The sequence below is a fragment of the Chroicocephalus ridibundus genome, chromosome 13 (assembly GCF_963924245.1).
Source record: "Chroicocephalus ridibundus chromosome 13, bChrRid1.1, whole genome shotgun sequence".
NCBI lineage: Eukaryota > Metazoa > Chordata > Aves > Charadriiformes > Laridae > Chroicocephalus > Chroicocephalus ridibundus.
In genome coordinates this window covers 6,820,188-6,843,251 of record NC_086296.1, presented here as the reverse complement: position 1 = coordinate 6,843,251, position 23,064 = coordinate 6,820,188, and the positions used below count along the sequence as shown (strand labels likewise).

Below are 23,064 nucleotides of genomic sequence, written 5' to 3'. Positions count from 1 at the left end.
CTGTAAGCATATCCAATGCAATCTGACAAAAGCTATTACAGAGAACAACCCAGTATAAAACTGCGACCTTACTTCTTCCTAATGACAAGTTGTGACAGGAGTGGAAGAGAAGACGATGTGCAAGTTTCCCGTCCAAGTACGCTGGGCCGTGTCGCTGATGAGGCTGAGAAACAGAAACAGCCTGAGACAGAGTCAACCTCGGACACGTTGCGCAGAAGCATTTCACAAGGCAGCCATCTGACAGCGCTGTCTCCAGGCAGCCATGGCTTGCAGCAGCATTTCTGTTTTGGTTTGTTTCCCTCTCCCCCTCTTTTCTTGGCCAAGAATCTCATAAACAGAGTTTCAATCTAAAAAGCCTTATTCCAGCATGCATTGCTATTCAGTCCAGAGGGGAATAAACCTAGAATCTGGGAAAAATAGTGCAGAAGATCAGACTTTAGAACCCATTAAGCATAGCTGCGCATAGCTGCTGTAGTCTATATTTCACCAACTTTTATGATAACTCATCCCACTTATTCTGCATGGTCTCTTGGGGAAAACAAAGCCAGAAACCCCACACTTGATTAAAAAACACTGACATGAAAGGTGGACTGGGATATGATATATAAAGATTTTGCTATTTTTACATGTGCAGTGATATTTAGAAAGGTTGGAAATGATGTTTAGAATTTATCTATTTCTGGTCAAATGGATTGCCAGAGGATTTTTCTGACAGTGGCTGTCTGCAATTCAATGGCAGTGAATATGCAGACAATGTGCTAGGTTCTAGAATTTCATTGATAAAGTGTTGCAAAATGAATTCAGATGAGGTGGGAGCAGTAGCCATTTCATGTGTGCATGATTTTCAGATCACAACACACCTGAGAACCCACCTCTATCCAGGTCAAAGTCTCACTGAAGATTATTTTTGACAATTACAACCACCACACCTGTGTTAATTGTAAGCACCTCTCTAGTTCTCGCCTCTGCAGCACCCCATGAAAGCAGCTGACGTGCGACTTCCAGCCGCTCCAAGGAGCGCTTGTGTAGACAATGAGGAAAGCACCGTGCTGCTCAGCGCCCGATCCTGAGCATCGCATGCCCAAATGCACCAGAGCAAGACAATTCAGGTTGCCGTGCAATCTCCACACTGGCAGCCCTTGGCTACTTATCTGAGACCAAAATGGTTTAGCTGGTTTGCACTTCCAGGCTGCAGCCTGAAGAGTTTTGGTTTAGACCACGTGAAATTGCAGCTTGCAGGTTACTCAAGGTGGGAGCTCCCAGATGACTTAGAAACACCAGCTAACGGAAAATGTCCTTATTCACATATTTCACAGAACTTCATGCAGAAGTCCAGGCTTTTTGTGTCTCACTGACTTATCTTGCTAGTGATTCTCCCCTGAAATTTATGTTTAAAAAAACCACCACAACTTGGCTGCTGAGATCAGCATCTGTATTGGCAACAAGACCCAGTCTCACTCTGAAGACAGATTTCCTTCTCACGCAAAGTTTTCTGATATGCATTTCACTGATGACTGAAACTTTAATATTTTGTTCACATGCCCACAAGGAACGGTACGAACATCATTGTAGATTGAGAAAAAATACACAATGATTAATTGAGTAAATTAACCTCCAAAACACTTGGACAGCTGTTTCAACATCCTGTCTTTGAGGCCAATATGGTGAAACAGCTGTTCTTATATGTAAGGTAAAATTGTCCGCTTTGTTTTGCAATGTGAATACTCTAGGTCTATCACATATCTTAGTAACTTCAATGTACACCTGGAGCATTGCCAATTTTTTTTATAATTTGCATACTTTTTTTTCCACATTATTAGCAACTTCGCCGATGTCAACTCATTTGCTCAACAGTATGCTGAAAACCAAAGTCAAGTGGCTTTCTGTCATCTTTACATGGGATCCACATGCTGCACGCTGCTCTCCGTAGCAAGATGCTTACAGAATGGATGAATGAATTTGATTATTTTTGTATGTAGTTTTACAATAGCACAAGTGTTCCTTAAATGGAAAGCATGTGCTGGTTCATGGCGCCTTCTCCCCGTGTTTCCAAGGCAACTCAATACACAGACACATGCAAACACACACGTGCGTGCTATTAATATTCCTTTCTGATGTGAGAGATTTCTTCATTTATCAATGAAACGCTAGCCAGCTTCTGTACTAGGGAAAGCCTAAGACAAACTCACAGAGTAACTCATAGCAGGAAAACATTAAAGAAACTTTTCCCTCCACTGTACACTTAGATCACGTGTTTTGGCAACTTCCTGCATCAAGATCTCCTGTCTCTTCTAGCCACATAAATAAGGAATCCTGAGTCCACCTCACAATGTCCTTGTGCTTTCCCTCTACAATGCAATGCTCTCAGTCAAGCTCTCCCAAAGAGAATGGAATAACCCGGGAGGTTGGTTTGCACAGGCATGTCTCTCTATTTCCTCCCACCACTAAGCAGCTGACGAAAATGGCACTCTGGTCTTAAGGAAAGGTATGACAGGCTCAGGAAGCCTTGCAAGAGCCGATCTGCACAAGCTGCACAGCTGCACCTGACACTTGGCACTGGAACACGCTGAATCTGCCCCATGTTTCAAAATGAAACTCATTTCAGAACAAGTAAGGCATAGGCACAAAAATGATTTGTCATGCTCAGCACTCCATGCTAAATCACATTTACACCCTCTGATTCTCAACTGTAATCCTCTTTGGAATTTGCTTAATTATTGGGCTTTTAAGAGCTGGGGGTCAGGTACAGACACTGCGTAATGAGTGAAAACTGCAAAGGCAAAGTAAGATCCTGACCAATTGTGCTGTTTATCTGAGAAGTGAGATGTGACAAAGACGGGAAGCAGCTGGAAATTGCGAGAGATGTTTTGAAAGAAAGCACTCTGAATCATTGTTGGTTTATTGTTGTTTCCATCTATCTGATTTTTTTCCTTTGCATAACAAAAAGGCCTGCTGATTGCCGTTATTGCCTGAGGTTTTTGTACTTGTCATTCCCACACTGAATGTCAGCATTTTGTAGCTTTTCAGAGTACATCAGTCTTTGGACCAGAGTTGAATCTTGCCTATCCAAATATCCTGTTAATCACAACAGAATGGTGGTACACTCGAATCTGCTCTACCCTTAGGGGTCAAGGGCCATTTCGAAAATAAAACCTACTTTTAAAGTATGTTAGGGGTATCTGCAATAATACTAAGTTAAATGGTAACGCAAACTCAGGGAAAGGCAAATTCAGGCAAAGGGCGTTACTCAGATTTCCCTTATACCAGCTTTGGATTTGAAGGGACATAAACGTGATTTACCTCCAAGCTTAACAGCGGGCAATTATGCTGAAGTAGGACACTACTTATGCTGAATTTGGTTCAGTTTAGGGGCTGATTTAGAAACAGCTGTCTGTGATTTATTATATAGAGAATATAGTATAATTCCATTAACATCAGCAGAATATCTATGCATTTTACAGCAGCAACACCAGGGAACGTGGACCTCTTTTCCATACGTGAATACATCCTCCTTTGCATAAATATTTGGAACTGTAGTTTACACAGCTCTACTCTATCCTAAAAAACATGGAAAAAGAATACAGCTTATCTGGCACATCTCAAATTGCATTATGTCAACGCTTGTATATACACAGATTTTAAAAAAGAGCAAAATCTTCAGTAGATGCTATGGGAACTCCCTGACTTCAATGGGAGCTCCACTATCTTGTACTATGAAAATAGTTTATGAACTATAAATTCCCTTAATTCATGCACTCCCTATCTTTTCAAGATTGCTACTATTAACTTGCACACCATGTAGCCTTAATGATCTTAGGTTACATTTTATATTACATGCTTCTATTTATAAATGGTTTATAAGGAGACTAATCAATATTTAATAGGCATTTTAAGCGTGCAACAGACATGAGTAGCATGTGTTAGAGAAGGTTATAGGCACATCAGTAGAAGGATTATAAACGCCTATAAGCTTTGGCTTGTAAGTAACCCGTTGGACCAATAGGGTTCTGTAACAATTTTAATAGCAGGTTATCCAATTAATAACAGTTTTATTAATAACTAAATCTTTGTAAACTACTTTAAATGGAATCCTGTTATACAAGGAAGCAATTCTGTGACCTATCCTGTCGACAAGTATTAGGGATAAATCTCTAGGTTTGGCGTTTAAATGCCACTCTCCTCCTGTAAGCTTGAACTAATACTGTAACATTTCCAATCCAAACACCATTACAGTGTTATTCTGGGGTTTGGGCATTTTATCATACATCCTTAGGGTTAAATTCTTCTCTAAGACACAGAAGTCTCACAGGAGCCACTAGAGCTGCTTGCTGTGCATATCTGTGTGTGTAGGAGGGAACAACTTAGCCTTTTTATTTACAGAGCCATTAATTAAATTACTGCAATTAAATATCAAATCAAATTGCATTAAGATAACATTAAGCACATCGGAAGTCAGAATCAGAGCCTGTATTAGGGTTAATGGGAGTTATACGTGGTTAGTTTTTAATGCACCTCTCTATAAACCATACCCCGAAGGATGTAGCTTAAACTGACATACACAAAACTAAAATTTTATGCAAATATTCTTTTACAATGTCCTAGTTTTTGCATCATTTCCAATCGTTTGTGTGGGTTTCCTGCTATTCTTCTCCTAAGGCATGTTACCCTGAGTGAAACGGAGGAGCTTAATAAACGACAGTTTCTGAGCAACTCAGAGCAGTTGAGCACCACAAAATTATTAACTTGCAATTAGTCCACAGGGTACGTCCTTCAATAACAAATCCATTCGAGATTATGATTTTCTGCTTTATTTTCAATCTAACTCTTCTCTAATGAAATGTAATAGTAATAGAGATTTCTGCAAAAAAGTCAAAGGAATATAAAAGCCTGTTTCCTTCACTGTCACACCCACAAACCTGACAATCGGTAGCACAAATCTGTGCCACTGCTGAGCGCTGAGGGACCCGCAGGACCACCACCTGCTTGCCAACAGCAGTGGCCAAGTATCTTCTTGTGAAACTCTTCTGAGGTCCTCTTTCAAGCCCCAGCTCCACCACGCAAATCCCAGCAAGCACTTCCCCCAGGCAGCTGGTAGCTAAGCAGGAGGTGAGATCCATCACTGCAGAGGTTTTGCATCACCTAGGAAACGAAGGGAATCCCCCCAAAGTCTTGATTTCTTGCCATAGCAATAAAGGGGAAGGACTAAGGTTTCTGTTCCTCGTGCCGTCGGGAGTGCATTACAGCACGCCAGTTAACTGAAACAGATAGACATGAACCCCCCTTAAGGAGCCATACAAACTAGTTAGTGGAAAATCGTCACTGAAATGGAAAACGTTGTTATTGCATCAGACTCCTTACAAATTCTTCTGTATTGTGAATTTAATGGTTCTTTGGCGAATTTTACAGGGAAATTAAAAAAAAAAAATTAAAAAAAAATGTTTGCTTATCCACTGATCAAATTAGCACAGAACTCTGTGTGCCTATATTTTCAACTGGAGAAAAACATTAAGAAGATTCAATATTTATATAATGTTTTATGGAAGTTCAACAGCAAAATCCAATATAATTTCCCAATTAAAATCACCTGCTAGTTGACTTACATCCATTACTATTACCTCAAGCTGCTGTATTCTGAAGCTATTCACACAACAGTGTTATGTGAACATACATAGGTTAAAAATTAGTAATTACTGTCTAGACAATTCACTGTTAGCTATAGCTGAGTGAATATAATGAATAATTTATTTGATGAATTTTGCATTCCTTTTCTTCTTCGTGAATTGATCATGACCAGTTAGGAAAACTTGAAAATGTACTCATTTATCAGCTTCTGTGAATAATTCGTAACCTGAACATGTTTTCACCAAACAAAACTATTCTAACTTGTGGGTTGAAATTCACATTATGGGATATAACCTACAGAGACCATTGGTGTGGTTATTCCTGTTTTCTTGAGCAGACAATCATGTAACTAGCAACAGTGCAGAAGTGCTCTTATCAAAAAAAACAACAAACCCAAACCATTTGCAGCTCTTTTTTTATATAAATTATGTTTAAGAAAACAACCTATGCAATTCATAAGCAATAACTAATTCAAAATTTTAAATGGCAAATTTACAACTGAAAATAACTGATAAATATGAACGTATGTGAATGCTATTATTTGTTCTATAAAAGCTCAAGCATGCATGTGTTTCTGGGAATTCATCATAGCACTTCTAGCTGTGTTACAGGTCTCTAACACACTTACTTTTACAAACTACCCGTTGGTCACTTCCTGCTCATACTCCTCCTGCAAATACCCCAGTAAAAATCATTTCACAGGCTCCTTTTAGGCTGAGCAACTGAAGTCCCTAAATACATATGTGCATTAAAAACTTCCAGAAAAGTAAACGGAAGAGAGAAAGGACCCAAGTCTCCCCCTTGCCCTTACCATTAAAGTTATACCCATTTTGTGAGTATTTGAGTAGAGCAGGAAAGGTTCCAAATTGAGGGAGTGAGAGCAGGCTGCTCCTCACAATCCATAAACTCGAGACGAAGTGGAAAGTACATCATCCTCTCTTCGAGTTTAAAAACCCACAAGCAGAAGGCTGGGGGGGCGGGGAGGGGGGGGGAGAAAAAAAAAAAAAGGCAACAGCTGAACTGGGGGAAAACTGAAAAAATGTGTCATTTACCTGAAAAGAAAACAAGTATTTGTGTCTCTCTTTACCATCCTAAGTTATGTACTCTCTTAAAATCTCTGCAACATCACTACTTGACTAAATGATATTGCCCAGCACCAGGTAAGACGCGGTCCCTTTTCCATTCTCAGCACTGGCCCCACTAGGAAGCTCCCACGTCCCACCACCTGAAGGATGCTCTTCCAAGGTGCCGGGGAGCCCGGCTAGGACTCCTGATCCCACCGGGCAGCTGAGCTTCTGCTTACCGCTATCACAGTGTCACTGTCCTGTCCTCTTGTCAATGTACCTGGGCTGACTTAGACAGACACAACTCCCTGAAAGCACACTGAAAATACCCTTCTTTAGTACCTGTACAAGCCACAATTTGCAGAGAGGTGTCTAACAGAGTTAAACAGCAATGTCCTTTCAAAAATCCCATGAAGTCACTATCAGTAGCCTGGTATCTTAATAACTTTCAGAAATCCAGCCATGAGATGCTCTTGAAAATCTCATCTCAAATTCTATAAACATGGCTCGCAGTGCTTCGCAGTCATAGGACAACCACTCTTCATAGGGCTGGAGTTTTGCTTTTAACATTAATTGCTGGTCCCTAGAAACCAGATAATATTACATGGTAAACATCTCTGATTTCTATCAGCGGAGTTAAATTTGAGCTGGCAATCTAGAGACAAAATGCTAAACAACCATTACAGCTCCCTATTCTGACACAGAATTCAATGGCATATTTTTCTCTTTGAAATTTGCTCTTCATTAGGTGAGCTTCAAAATGGAGGCTGAAACAATGAGTGTTTTTAACTCTGCAGCAGATCAAATGCATTTTGACATCCATACTCTAAGGAAGAAGTGACACACTAATGAGAGACACAGATCAAATATTCTGTTTGTCGCTTAAATCTCTTGCAACGTGAAGCACATCAAGCCTGTTAACCCATGCTCAGCACAGCAAAATGCTGCAGCGTCCAAATGGCTCCACATTTTCTTCCTATCAAACTTCAATTCTTGTGGCTCCTCCTCTTTCACAAGGCCAGGGTAACACTACAGGAATTAGCTTGCTCCTGACCACAACATGAGGAGAAAGGACATGTGCAGGAATGGGGATGAATGAAGTGCGATTTTTGAATTATATTCTCTGCCTTTTTCCTCCTACTCTTTACTACAACCCTACTGGGGGGCTGCACAAGCAGCAACAGCAAATACTTGCACACATCAGTGTGTAAGTCAGGGCAAAGTTCTTCCTCTGCAGGAATTGAGAAGAGCGTGTTTGGGCTCCCTCCCAAGCTCTGGTACAGGAGCCCTGCCAGTATTGGTCTCCCGACACTGAGTTTTTGGGCAGTGGTATTCCCAGAAGCTGTGGAAAGCAAGCTGGAATGACATGAGTCATTGCCAGATTAACAAGAGTCATTGCCATTTCAATGCATTTACCAACCCAGAATTAGAAGGCCCCAAAGATTATGCAAAACTTGATTAGCTTCTCCCTGTCCTTGACCACAGATTTCAGCACGATGCCAACATTTCATCCCTCGAAACTCACTGGATCCATTTCTTCCTCTAGCCACAGCAGGGAATGCATGTATTACCTCTCAAATAACCTGGAATTTGCAACGCCTGCTCCTCTCTGCCCTCATCGGTGCTGCTGCCCCCACTCCTGCCACCCCCACGACAGAGCGTTGTCCTCTGCCTTGGACTGATCTTGAACGAGCTCACAGACAGGTGTCTAGTATGACATGCAGCTTTGCCTTCCAGCTCCGCAGGAGGCAGAGTTGTGAAACTGCTAATTCAAGAACTTCAGAACTGAGCAACACAGAATATTACAAGGCTGTCGCAAAGCACCGTGTTAGAGTATCTTGGTTATCTTCATAAAGCTGTAGCTTAGCATTTTCAGTAAAGCTGAGGCACCTTTGGAAGAAATTTCTTTATACACAATAGCTGTTTATAGGCTACGTTACAACTTCTAAAGCTCTGATTGCTGCTCTGCCCTGCTATTTTAATTGAATTAAAAAAATAGAAATTAGATGGAAATAATTCCTAAGCCTAACTGATATTGGGGCTATGTAAATCAGAAATAACTACACTAAGGTCAATGCCAGCTTTGAACAAGAGCTGTGTTAAATACAAATGACCTTTTAAAAAGAAAAGCTTTCACTACAACATATGCATAAGAAATATAGTACAGCATCTGCTTGGCAAGAATATGGTCTACTTGCATAAGCTAAGAACTATATGTATCACTTGTACATGTATACACAATACAAAATTAATTAATGCAGAAGGGACTCAGCTCGCTGTACATATTATAAATACAGGCTGACAATTAAATAGTCCTAATAAGTCTTACTCTCCAGCTAGCAGAACAGCTCAAAAACAAACATAATTTTGTTCACGTGTGCCCATTATATTCATGTACTGATTTAATTAACAGTAATTTCAGTATCTCTGAGATTTCTTCTCTGTTTTACAAATTATGCCCTTTTGATGAGGGCTTTGGTTCAAATTACTGGCCAATCAGCTATAGACCAAGACTGGAACGATAAGTTAATTGGCAGTAAAACCAGAATGAGCACTCTGGAAAAAATTACAGATGAGCCAAATTATTGGTTAATTGTTAAGGAACAAGGAGGGTCTCATTTTAGGTAGACAAAGTAAAAGCTTTGTAGCTCCATCCAGCACACTCTGTTTCCCCAGTCTGGGTTCTGTTAATGGTCTGTACTGCTCACAAAAATCACTTCAGGTTGGCTCAGCTCATCCCTCTTGCAATCACTCTGTCAAGAGGTTCGCTGTGCCCTAATTCCTGGCCTGCAGGAGGTCCTACCACTCTTGATAGTCTGTCAAGGGATCCCTCCATCAGCTTACACTGAACTCCCATCAGCAAATTTTTCATAAAGATAGAAGCAGCAAACCTAGAGGAACAGAGGTAACCGAATAGCCCTCCAGAGGCAGCACAGCCCCGTCAGCTCAGTGGAAGAGCACCTCTTAACATTTTCCTCTGCACATTTATTATTGGAACCGCTTCTAACAAGAATTTAGTGCCTGTGCATCCTTGGAGAAGGTTTTCTAAGAATAGCAACTCTCCACATGGATCAAAGAGACCCGAGATCACTCTGGCTGCAAGAATACCTGGATGTCCTCCTACCCTTGATATATGGACAGCACGTTAACTCTTCCACATATAGCTTTATTTAGAAACACCTGACCTAAGATGCTGCAGGTATTTGCCAATCAACTCTGAATTACAGGTTTTTTTCCAAAGATGGGGGTGTGCAGTGCAGAATTCAGGTATCATTAGTTCAATCTTCAGAAAGAAGTATCTCCAGAGCATTACACTTTAAACAAGAAGGCAGGGTAGAAAGACCATGGAAGTGGCAACGCACACAGCCTACAGCCTCTGTGTCAAAGAGATTAATCACAGGAGCAGACACAGCATCGACCGGGAGCGGGGGAGGATGAGACCACGCAGCTTGCCAGGCATGGCCACACGGCGCAGGGAGGAGATGTGCAGTGTTTAAGAGCAAGAGTGGGGAGAGATGGCCCCTTTATCTCTCCCCAGCAGTTGCTTGCCTAGATGATCATTAATTAGTTCCAAAACTGCATTTTACAGTGATGACAATGAAGAAAAGTGATGCCAGACTTAGCACATTCATGGGCACATTATCTAAAGACAGATGCTGGTGTGGGATCAGAGCAGGCGTTCCCACTGCATGGGCAATTCTGACCCATTCCTAGTGGTGAAGAGACGGAATTTTTTTAAAGAGAAACACGGGATATAAAAAGCCAGCTTGCTAGGCTGGAAAGGCCTTGGTTTCATGGGGTAATCGTTAGCATGCATCCAAACTGCAAACAACCAGCAATATGTGGACAAACGACTGCAATTTGGTGAGCTTCAGAGTGATTTCCAAGAGGAGGATTAGTGGAAAATGCTGCCTTTAGGACTTGATCCTGAGTAGTTTGCAACAGGATCTCTGAAGCACTTGGCATCAGCACTCCCTGCATATTCATTAATGTTTTGGACTATGGTTGTAACAAGTATCAGCAAGTGTATCTAATTTCATGAAAGAAAATTATTGGTTCACAGTGGAATAACATGGTGCTTTTACTCAAGCAGGCATAAAACATGAGTATGAAATCCCTCATATAATCTCTAGCTATTGTCATTCAATGTTTATCACCCAACACAGTTGAATACAATTCTTATCTTTGATGGATGTGGCACACAATAGCTGCTTTCTTGAGTGCATCATAAATATTAATAGTATTCACACAGCTTCTTAAAATTTGTCATGTCACATTGCTTTCATGGAAACACTTGAAATGTCATTATTTTTGTCCCACCAATAGCAAATTCTCGTTTGGTTTCTTTCTTTTTTACTCTCAAAATTAAATGGTAGAGTATGCTTAACTGAGCAGAGGAAAAAAGGGATAATGGTTCACAATGAGCAATTCCAAGACCTAGTTCAGATGCCCAGAATGAGACTGAAAGGGGGGAAAAAATGCGGTATCCTTTAGAAAATACAGTCCAGTTAAAATTGAAACACTTCATGAAATTGAGGAGATTTGGCTGGAATTTCATTTCCAGAAGAACACTGAGAAAGAAGGCTTACATTATCAAAATGCTCCTACTCTGCCATATTCATAATGGGGCATTTTCACTTAAGAAAAAAAGCTTTTTTTTTTTTTTTCAAATTTAAACATTTGCACATTATTTAATCAAGTTTAATCAAACACCTCAGTTCAAGGAAATATGGTTTTCCACTGTAAAACAATTTTGATCAATCCAAAATAGCTCTTCTGAATGTCCGTTCACAAAGCATGTTGGAACCTCCTGGCTTGGTTCAGTGGGAGCGAAGCCCGCGCAGGCATTCCTCGGGACATGCGCTGCTCCCGCCTTTCTCCTCCAGCATATTTCAGAGTCAAAGTCTTCCCCTGGACCAAACTTAATCAAATTGTCAGTGGCTTGTATTTTGGTTAATATGTTTCAAGAAATCTTTTCAAATTTCATCTTTCTCCATAAAATTCACCCTGTGATTGTCAGAACAGCCATACAAAATAAAAGCATTTAATTCTCTATGACAATTAATTTGAAGACGGTAATAATTGCAGAAGATACTGTCTCTGCTACAGAGACATAAAACACTCGCCGTGGGCATGGGAAATATAATAATACAAAAGAAGATTTTCTTTTTTCTTATTCTGTACTCTCTCCACAGCAGTTAATTTGCTTTGAGTTTAAAATCAATCCCCCCAGTGTGGGGTTTATGGAAGCTCAAGGCTTCAATCCTGCTCCCATTAATTAACGTTAAAATCACACTGAAATCTGTGATCTGGGACTCACAGATTCTGGTTTTATTTAAAAAAAATCTTGATAATCCCTGATATTTCTCAGATGAAGACCTACTCTATATTGAATTAACTTTTAAATATTTTTCCCGTGAAACGGTGAATTTTGTGAATGACAAAATCATGTTCTGTGCAGTTCACTTTACATGCAAAGTAAAACAGAGATGCACTGTATAATTTAAAGGGAACTGGAAGGCCAAAGGTCAAAATTATTTCAAGTAAGAAATACGCATTAAGTGCAATGGATAAACACATATGGGACATTGTGCACATAAATACATTTTAACTAACCCCTAAAAAAAAATATGTAAATCATCTGGGTTTGCTAGAAGTGACTGATCCTATTCTGATATTTTTGACACTCAGGATTAAACGTTCTAGGGTTTTATAACTGACCTCAGAGAGGGCAAAGAAAAGAGGCTGCTAAAGCTTTACATTTTCTTATTTTAGTTTAAGGTGAAGGTAAGCTTCTTTCTAAGTCTGGGTCAATTTCCATCTTGGTGTAAATGTGCTCCTTTAATTGGTATCTGAATATAAGTATGCTGCCATTAGGAAAAAAATATTTCTGTAGGAACAATAAATTCTTTAAAGGTTTTTTTTTATTATTTTTAAACACTCCCTTTTTGATAGCTGGAATGAACAGTGGTCTATGTAGGAACATGGACACTCAAATTCACATTACTTCAGACACCGTTTAACTTGTACTGAATTAAAAGGAATGCACAGAAGAAATCTTTTCCCCAAAGAAGGGCACAGGAATCGTCATGAATGAAAGCCGTCACAGAATCTGAATAATGGAACAGGACATTATCTCAGCAGACTCATAGACAAAAGCGACGAAGCAGGAGAAGCAGTACCAGGAAACACATCATTTCTAAACTTTAAAATGACTGCTTATTTGACTAGAGGCATCATTCCGCATGGAGAACCACCGCGGACCATGGCTGGCTGTGGATGCATGTGGATCTGTCTTGAGTTTATGCCATGGCCCCAGCTTGCTTGAGGGCTTGCATATGGAGTCTACTGCTCTCCAGGCATGTGACAATTCCCAGCACAATCCAGGCACCCAAGTCCTGGCTCTTTTATGCAGGGTAGACAAAACCAAGTATTTCAGAGAGGGTTTTTTTATTTAGTCCATCATTTTTGGAAAATCTTCCCACAAAAACATTTTACGTTTTTAATCGAACCTTAAAGCTGGAAAGGCACGCAGCCCTTACTGGGAAAGATATATCAGAACATGACAGCAGTGGACTCTCCATGAATAAGAGCACAATGCCATGCCGTCTCTGCAAATGGGGATTTGGTGGCATTCATTCCAAATGGTGTTTAGCCTCCTGTTCCTCAGTAGATACTTGGCAGCCAAAGTTAGAAATACGTTAAAAAAACAAAACAAACAAACAAAAAAACCCCCCACAAACCAAAAGAAAAAACAAAACAAAACCAAACCAAAAAAACCCCCCACCCTCACTCTGCATTCCTGCTTTTTCTAAAACAAATAAGCAAAGTGTTGCACTCAGCAATTCCCTTTCAGCCTGAGTTATAGAAATGGGCATCTTTAAGAACGATTTTTCTGGGTGTTCATGTCAGTACGTTTGCCAGCAGCAACTGGAGATGCTATTATTCAGCCTCCCATTTAAAAGAAACCTCACTGGAGTACAAACAGCCATCTGCGTTTCTACGTGATTCACAACATTAGTAAACCATTAGTCAACCAATAGCTTACATTTTTGGGGAGGAAACAAGATTTCTGAAGACATAGATTAAATACTTCTAGGATATACAGAAATGTTTCAGGCTGAGGGGCTCAGAGCACTGGTGAAATATTGATAGTTGCATTTGGAAAACACTTTAGAATAATGGCAGTCTGGGAATTACAATTCTATTACTATACAAGAAAGGATCTGTAGCGCATATATCTAAAACACCAGTGCTGCCAGTCACAGACCAAGCCATCATTTTCCTCGATAAGAAGAGAATGCTAGATATTCGTCTATTATTAAACCTATTGTTCCTCAAGCCTTCAGCCTCAGCTGGAGCCTTCTTACAAAAAAAAGTTAAAATACATCTCTTCAATGTCTTGTTCTTTACTTTGACTAAGTTCCTGGTTGCCTAGAAACTCTCCAAAAGACCTGGATTTTTCTTTTTTTAATATTTTTCCCCAGCTAAGTTAGGTAACAGATTAATCCAATCACATTTATTTGTGACAGAAACCTGGATGACAGGCTCAAAGCTGGTGAAGTGTTTGTTTCTTGTACCCCACGAGTCAGAGTCCACTGACTACTTTGCTACCAGCAACTTTCCAAAACTGTGGAAACTGAAGTTTATGTCTATTTAGATCAAGAGAGATAACTGTGAGAATTGTATCACCACTGGATAGAACAGATTTCTTTGTGCTATCAATTTCTATAATTAGCAGGACACACACTTCCACTTTGCAGGTTATTATACTGCAAAATTATTATATTAAGAGAAATCAAGGCATTTTGTTTAGATCCAGCTTTGCAATGTTCTGACAGATCTGCTGGATGCCTAAAACACACTTTGTGATGCATTAGACATCAACCAGATTCACAACTCGCATCCTACTTCAATGCCATAAAACTTGTTTTAAAATAATCACCTGCGGAGTTTACCATTAGTAATCGTAATATCAGAAGGCAGATTCTATTCCTCATATTCAGTAACATAACAAAATAGCGGAACCAAAAAGAGTTTAAAATGTGGTTGTGTTCCTCTTTCTCACCTTGATCTGTTATTTTATTAAACACGATGAAAATGGATCACCTTTCTACTTTTTGGGACATTAGTTCCACATGTTAATCTGTACACCAGATGTTGGAAGAATCAATTATCAGGGACATTCATTGTCAAAAAGGAAACAAGATAAGCCTCACAGGAGCAAAGCAGCTGACATTTTCATCTGTCACTCAGCGCATTGTGGAACGTTAAACAGAGCAGCCAGGCCCAGTCTTCAAAAGTATTTAAGTATTTGTATCTTGCAAGAGGACGGTGCAGTAACGCGGCAGACGCAAGAGGACGGTGCAGTCCCCAAAAATAGCGGCCTCAGTACGGTGTTCAGTCTCATTCTTTTCTATAGGTAAAATTTCTCAACAGTTTTTTATCTGAAAAGCTTACGGTAAAAACTTAGACAAAACTAAATATGCTTCCCGGTCTCCTCCAAAGAACCCTCCAGGAGTCAAATATTCCAGCTTCTAAATAGGCTTCAAATTAGGAGGGTAATCCTCCCATCCACGCATTTTTACCTGAATTAAATCGGCTTACATAGTTATGCACAGCTTTAGGTGATAAAACAGCATTTCCATTCTTCAAAGCCACTCATCTGTGCTGTCATTAGTTCTTGACAGTATAAATCCTATCCTCTTTTCAAACCAAAACAGTTTTTAGAGATAATAAGCAATAGTACTGTAAGAATTTTTTAAAGTGTTTTAAAAAGTACCTATAGGAGTATGAAAAGTGATTTACAAATCACTCAGAGACAGGTAAAACTGAGTGAGAGTGACTTAATTTCCATTTAATTTTCCATTCTCATCAAGCTTGGTTTATTCAGGTCTGATTAATTAATGTCTATAAAGTGTTCTCAAAATATAAAACACTACATAAATATTAAATAATAATAGAGTACTTAAGGAAAAAATATTTTGTTAATTTGCATGGAGTTTTAGGAATTAGCATTTATTTATTTTCCTTATGTAAGCAGGCCCATCCAATCCCTTTTAGCTATCAGAAAATGCTCTAGCAGCTACAGGACAATGCACCTTCACGTACTTTATTCGCCACAGTTCACAGAAAATGAATTTAGAATGACTTTCAAAGTCATACTTATAGAGGAATGCACGCACATAGATGGTTTTCATTCATTTTCAAATCCACTCTCCCTCCTAACAGGAACCCAGCTGCACAGCTTCCGAGATTAGAACAGCAACACTCAGAAGGATTTCAGATTGCTACGTTTTGAGCTTTGTGTCTTCTCAGCCTGTTGTCCAAAGAATGCAGAATTTCACTGACCACTTATAAAGCAAACTGAAAAAAAGTAACTAAGAAAGAATCGTATATTTCCCTGCATACTTACAGATGGGTATCTTAGAACACCTTGTCTCAATACACGTATTTTTATACCTCTACAGCTATACAAGAGGACAATTATGCATATATCCAATTTTCACGCTCAGAAAGGGTGAATTTCCCAATCCAGCCTCATTTACAGAAATAAAACCTTCCAGGAACAAACCGCAGGCTGTTGGTATAAGCACTTTGGGAGATCAGTTAGTTTATAAAACAAAGACCAGGTAGGAGAGGTAGGTGAGGCCCAGGGTTCATCTCAGCATAAGTCAATGACCATTGAATACAAAAAACCCCAAACAATCTGTTTCTAAAATGGTGTAAAACGCACACAGCAATACCATCTGGGATCAGATCCTACATGAGGCTGGAAATGGTGCCAGTGAGACGATAAGCACTTCGCACTCTGAACTGATTTTGCACTGGTGTTCCAGTCACCTGCTAAGAGGTAAGAAAGCCATGTTTGGACTAAACAAAAACTGGGAGTTTCACGTCTGAAAACATTCCTCAAGTAAAACCAACTGTGTTCTCTCCAACAACTTTGGCTGTACACATGCAGACTGGGTCAATTCCTTTTCCACATTCTTCTCAGCAGCTGCGAATGATGGAAATGAGAGTACAACTTAACAAGAGCATTCCCCACTATGTTCCTCTATAATAAGTGCTACAGGACAGAAGCCTCTCAGCAGGCATCTATCTACAGGCAGAGCCCTAAGAACAACTCCGCAAAGAAAGGTGACCCTTACAGCAGCAGTGGGGTTACCACAGCTGCCATCCAAACCAGCTCCTGAGAGCGGTGGAGGCTGCACGCATTTGTGATCACCCATCTTGATATTTTCTCTTTTCTTTGCCGTGCCAGCCCAGGATGGTCTGCACTCTGATGGCATCCTCTCTGTGCGCCTTCCCACTGTGCACAGAGTCTACATTGCCCACCCAGAAGTAGAGATGCGACTTTCATAAAGCAAATCCTAAATTACTGGACTGTGCTGTTTCCATCTGGATGTGGTTCCCTTGGAAATCCCAACTCTCTGGCCCTGTGCGGTTGCTGCGACTGGATGTTTCAATTAGAAGAAGCTCAAGGATTTGAGGAGAACTGTCAGATGATGCAGAAAGGGGGCTCTCTTTCAATATGAAATTTTGTTTGTATTTTCTCTCATCAGTGCAAATGTTTTATCTATTTACATATTTTGAAGGCACTGAATTTGGCAATAAATAACACTGAGATTCATTATATGGAGGATCATTCAAATTAAAATGGATAGTTTGAGAGGAATTCCCAATATTCCAAGACTGTATTATAATCCTCTTCAAAAAAGTATGCAAATCACCCCAAGAAACCCACAGTATTTTTACAGTTATCATACAGAATAGTTGGGTTTGCTACACTAAGTATTTCTACTTTTCTCACTAGGCATTTTGACTTTTCTCACACTCTTAACAAGTTTCCACTTACTTCCTAATGTCCCTATCAAGGCTTGAAAAATCTCCGTTCCCTTTTAGTCACAGCGTGTAGGCATTGCAGTTTATCATAATGCTCTTTCACCGAGTCGTGTTGGATAAGCTCATCCCCGGAGCAGGCACAGGGCACAGCCCACAGGTGCTACCCTGGCCAGGATTTCACCTGTCGACTCTCCCTGCCCCGGCCTCCTTCTGTGCATCTCCAAACAGTGCTCATTAATGCACTGCTGATTTGATACCAAAGGACTAGCCAGAAATAATCTGCAATACCAATTCATTACAGCAAGATTGTCTGCTAATAAGGAGCTATTTTTTGCTACAAAATGCGCAAAAATCAGCTGTATCTTCACTTAGAAAAACCCAAAAGCAATAAAACCAAAAAAATGCCTTTCAAGCTTGCTACCAAATGTAAATGTTAAGAACATGAGATTTGATGTTAAGGGCTTCATAAACTCACTAAAGCAAAAAATCAGCGCTTTTCATCAGGCTATTATTCAAATGTTACCATGCAGTCTACCGTATCTTTATCTAAAAAAAAAAAAAAAAAAGCAAGCTAGTAACGAGAAAAATATCCCAACCACTATCTCCAGAGTCACCACAATGCAATGACAGAATAAATTATCTGCAGGCTCTTTCGATTTTCTCCTGTTTAAGAAAGTAGCATGGAAAACAAAGATAAACTCATGACCAACTGCAGCAACAAAACAGCAATATTCCAAACCACATGGAAGAGGATGTCATCATATTAAAAGAACCAAAGCGTCCTGCAGAAAGAGATCCACACATTGAAGTTCATTTTTGTTTTGCAGGATTTCACAGCCAATTTCTCCTCCAGTAAACTCTTACTGAATCCACCTCAGTATTCTTACTGGAAAGAAATTTTTCCTTTTCATGAGACTGAGCTGCACTTCTTCGTGCAAATGCCGTTGTCATTACCACTGAACCACCATGTGGTTTTGGTAATCCCATCAAAACATTCACTCTTGCAAATCAAAGATTAAATGTTTACCTCAAACTTTAAACTCTCCAAAGAACTCTCTGTTCTCATCTATAAGCATTCAATGTTTATAACAAAACAGTGGATATGCTGAAAAGGAACAGCAAGTAATCTATGCTCAGCACAATGGCAAAGGCACAGAACACACTGGGCACACTGGGTTCTGGACCCTTCTGTGGTGCTCTTCTAGGGGACCAAGGTCCAGGAGATGACAAAACTCTCCTTTACAGCTACCACCTGCACTCAGAGGGAGACTGCCTTACCAACGAGCCAGGCAATTCTTGAAGAGGAACGAACATTAAAATGCATTTAGTTCAGTCAGAAACCCTGGGCCTCGGGAACGTGTTTCCCTGAACAACACGGGATGATGCACAAAGCAGTTATTTTTTGCTCCTGACTGGGCAATGCAGTGCCAGAACCTGCACCAGTTAGCAAGTGTTAAATGAAGCAGCACTGCAAACTGGGAAACACAGGGGAAAGAAATGCAAATACAAGCTGTTGTTCCTGCCATGGCTGTCATCAATTCTCCTACCAGCCTTGGGCCAAGCCAGTCAGGGATGCTCACATGCAACAACAAAGTAATAGCCCACATGAGACCCCCATTTAAGAACTAAGATCATGAATTCACAAAAGAAGCTTTTTGCTTTACTCCATGGTTACTTTACAATGACAAAGCATCAGAGATTAGATTAGCTCCACTTAAAATTCAGGTTCAGCCTCAGATTTTGTCCAAGGACGTTTAGAGACAGCTGAAGTGGCCAACATCTGCCATAACAGCAAAGAGATGAAGCGAAACCCCGGCAAAACCCTGGCAGAGACAGCAGCAAAGCTCTGATCCAACATTCACAATGGGCTTTTGGGTTGGATTTGCTTTTCTTTTCTATCTGTGGTGCTCTCCACGCTATTTGTTTGAAACCGGCAATGCTGTGTGCAAGACTGTTCATGAACCACATTCTGTCATTATTGTATCTGATTCACCACTACTATTTGATAATATTCCATCCACGCAACTGGAGTTTTCTTTCACCCCCTACATACTTCAAAAAAAAAGCATGGGGAAAAAAATTATCTATTGACTTTTCTGCATATAATTTCTCCTTTATCACTGGGCTGCCAGTAGCGTAGCGTTTGGCAGGAGGAACTAGAAATTAAAATAATTTCAGGTCTTGTTTACCTTTACAAGCACCTTTCCTTGCTTCTGTCCCAGTAGGAGAAGCTAGTGGTCATGCAGAGGAAAACACCGGTATTTGTTCTTTATATGGTGTAATAGAAAGAAAACCAGCACAGAGTGACTCAGAAAGGAAGAGCAAATGTTCATGAGAAGAAACAAAAATTACCAGTGTTTCTGAGGGAACTGCTGTAACATTCAGGCTCTCTGGCTGTTTCTCTAGTTTTACACCGGAACACCCTCCCTGAAATCACTGGTCATGCAAAAGCTCTAATACTAAAAAAGTCCATCAGGCCCAAATGTAGACCAAAGGTCCCTCCTAGAAAAGGTGTGTTTGATTTTAGAAGAGATATTCGCATTTTTTAAACAAACCATCGGCTTTGAGCTTTCTGCACACATACACCTTAAACCCTGCCTAGAAAATATGGCCAACACCTTCATCTTCAGAAAGTATTTTGTCCTTTCTTTATACCTCAAAACGGACCTTTTATTAAACTGACACTTTGCAGCTCACTAGACTGTGTGGCTCTTTGGGGAAAAGCAAAGCAGAAAACAGTCCAGTTGTTTGGTTTAGCAATGAAGTTTCCCACACATGCATGCTAATTTATTTCATTGAAAATGTCCCAACTAATTGCAGCATTTACCCTTAGAGCACATGCATGGCAGTCACTTTAATACACCAGAAGACAATGGCTCCAAAGGAGCTATTACCATGTACCAGGCCAATAATCCACAAACGGTAAAGGATTTTCACAAAAGGCTCAAATGGTTTCCAAGGAGCCATTACGGCATATCAGGTAAATAAAATATTATTGAAATGTATTTTTTGCATTTAAATCACTTGCAGCAGGTGCATAGGAAGTAGCATATAATAAAATGGCTCACATTCCCTTGAATACTAATGAGAATCAACAGACACATTTAGCAAAAAGAAGAAGCAGCAAGTCCTTACCATCGCAAGAGGAACAATCCCCACAAACATTGTTCGGCTGACAAAGATCTCGGAGACCACCAGCTCGCTCACGGAGTCATCTCGAGGGTATTCCACCTGCCAGGTAATTTGCTGGGCCCCGGCTGGGCTGCTCGTGTTGTCAATCTCAAAGTCCATCTGCAGGATCTCGTAGGAGGACATGTTTGCTCTGGAAAAAAAAAAAACAAACAAAATTGCCCACAACATCAGTAGGATGTCAATGACAAAATACATTTTGATTTGTCTTCTCTATTCACTATCAAATTCAACATGCAGGCTTGAAGACACCGACAGAAACCTAAATCAAACACGCTGGGAAACAGCCAGACTTCATAGATAAGGTGACACTGTATCTTTTAGTTTCCTGAAATGGAGGCATTTTTCCCATTAAACTCAGGCATTCATTTTCCATAATCACAATGAACTTACAGAACAAGTCCTAAACCCTGGGAACTGCATTGCACAGATGTTGCTAAATTATTTAATATAGCATTATTATAATTTTTTTGCTGCAAATACTGATGTTCCAAAACAACAAAACACTTGGCCATTCCTCATGCTGTATCAGAAATGAGCTTTTTGGGGAGGGGAGGGAAGTCTTTCAAACCCAAACTTGTCTTTATTCCAGTGAAAAAATGGATTTGCAGAAATTATACATGACAAAAAATGGGAGGTAGATTATCCTTATTTTCAATTCATGAAAACATTCTTCTCGACAGTGGTGCAGACTTGTAATTATATGGCGATCAATATATATTCCTCACCCGGAAATAAAAATTTAAAGGTAAAGAAATGGATGTAAATGCACAGCATTCAGAACTGTATTACTTCTGCATCTTTTGTTAACAACAACATGTAGCACTCTCCTCTGGTCCAACACTATGTAAATATTAATAATTAATCCTCAGGTTAGAAAGACAGATCTTATCTTCTTGTTACAGAGAGGAAAGCAGACACCAAGTTTTAACCAGCAGCACTTGGCATATCCGCAGCAGGGACCTATTTAGAAAGCAGACCTTTGCTCATCAGCACTTTACTTCCACAAAAATTAAGGTACTTTACAAAGCAGCATACACATTCCCGCCCCAGCTTCCCAGACAGACACCTGCAGCGTGGAGACCTGATGCAGCTGAACAGGGAGGTGGGACGGAAAGGCAGCTAACCTGACTGCAGACCCAGATGCTTAACTGTATTCTGTTGAAGAGACAAACGATGTTATCAAAATTACCGAAGTTTCAGGGTACATGCTCATAAAATAGGTTAAAATCTGAATTTGCAGCACGCTAGGCCATTCTGTAACAACTCGAATGTGCTCTTACTGTGAGCATGAGATAGCTTGCTCCCAATCTAGGGATGCGTCCTGTGCATGCAGACACCCCACAGTAATCACCTGCCCTCTGTAACTTCACCATCTATCCTGTCCCACGGTATGTTATTTCTGTGCCCTTACCCTAAAGAAGTGACTCCAAGAGCTGTGTCCACAGAAAGTTTTAGCCTGCCGCTACAAAGAACAGAGACTGAAAACATCCTTTTCCTCTTCCCAACTGCACAGAGGCAGGATCTGTTTTTGCCATATGTTTTTGAAGGCGCATTGTAAAGGAAAGAAATCTGAACAGGAATTATTGATTTTTGTGTTTTCTTTCTGACAACAAACAACACAAACATATGCTTCAATGCCTGGAGGATAAATATTTTCCATGCTGACAGAAGATAATATCCACCTCAAGGCAAAACTAGAAGCTATTAAGGCATCTTTTGGGTGGGCAACCAGACATCAGCAAAACCCTTTTAAGACAAGTATTATTACACAATACTAGGGATGTAATTAAACCATTTCTGTTAAAAACATAACCACTGTGGGCACCACGATGGGAGTACTCAACTTCATAGTTTTCTGCGTATCACTTCTGGCAGTTTGTTTTATCTAAATTCCATAAAATTAATTTTCTCACAACACAGAAATAAAATTTAGAGATGAGCTTTACACTAACTATGGATCTAGATAGTGGGCTTTTCAAGGTACGTTTAGATCCGCAATTTAGGTTCAATCTGTTCAAGTCAATAGTTGCCACTCACAAAACCAGCCACAACCAGTTTCAAATTCAGAACAAAACCAAAAGGGTTTTACTTTAGATTCACCAGTTAAATAATATGTCAGGTTAGTCTGCCCTGATAAATCCATTCCACATGTCCCACTGACGAGCACTCCTTTGAGCTCGGTCCACCATGCCTTCAATTATTCCTTTCGTGGTTTTCTTTTCACACATCCAAAAAGTAACCATAATAGTGCTTTTACATTTTTAAGACAGTCTGGGACTCAGATCTCCCTAAGAGAAGCGTGTGTGTGCCTTGCCTATATAGCAAGCTGAAGTAATTGCCA

At 40.1% G+C, this 23,064-nt stretch overlaps 1 protein-coding gene across 1 annotated transcript in view; it reads right to left on the bottom strand.

Annotated features, from left to right (window-relative positions):
* The window catches only part of TMEM132B (transmembrane protein 132B), a 260,442-nt gene that overhangs the window by 64,861 nt on the left and 172,517 nt on the right, over positions 1–23,064 (bottom strand). Inside the window, exon 4 of the mRNA XM_063351141.1 lies at positions 20,667–20,853. Within this exon, the coding sequence (XP_063207211.1) occupies positions 20,667–20,853 (187 nt within the window). The remainder of the gene's footprint in view (positions 1–20,666; positions 20,854–23,064) is intronic.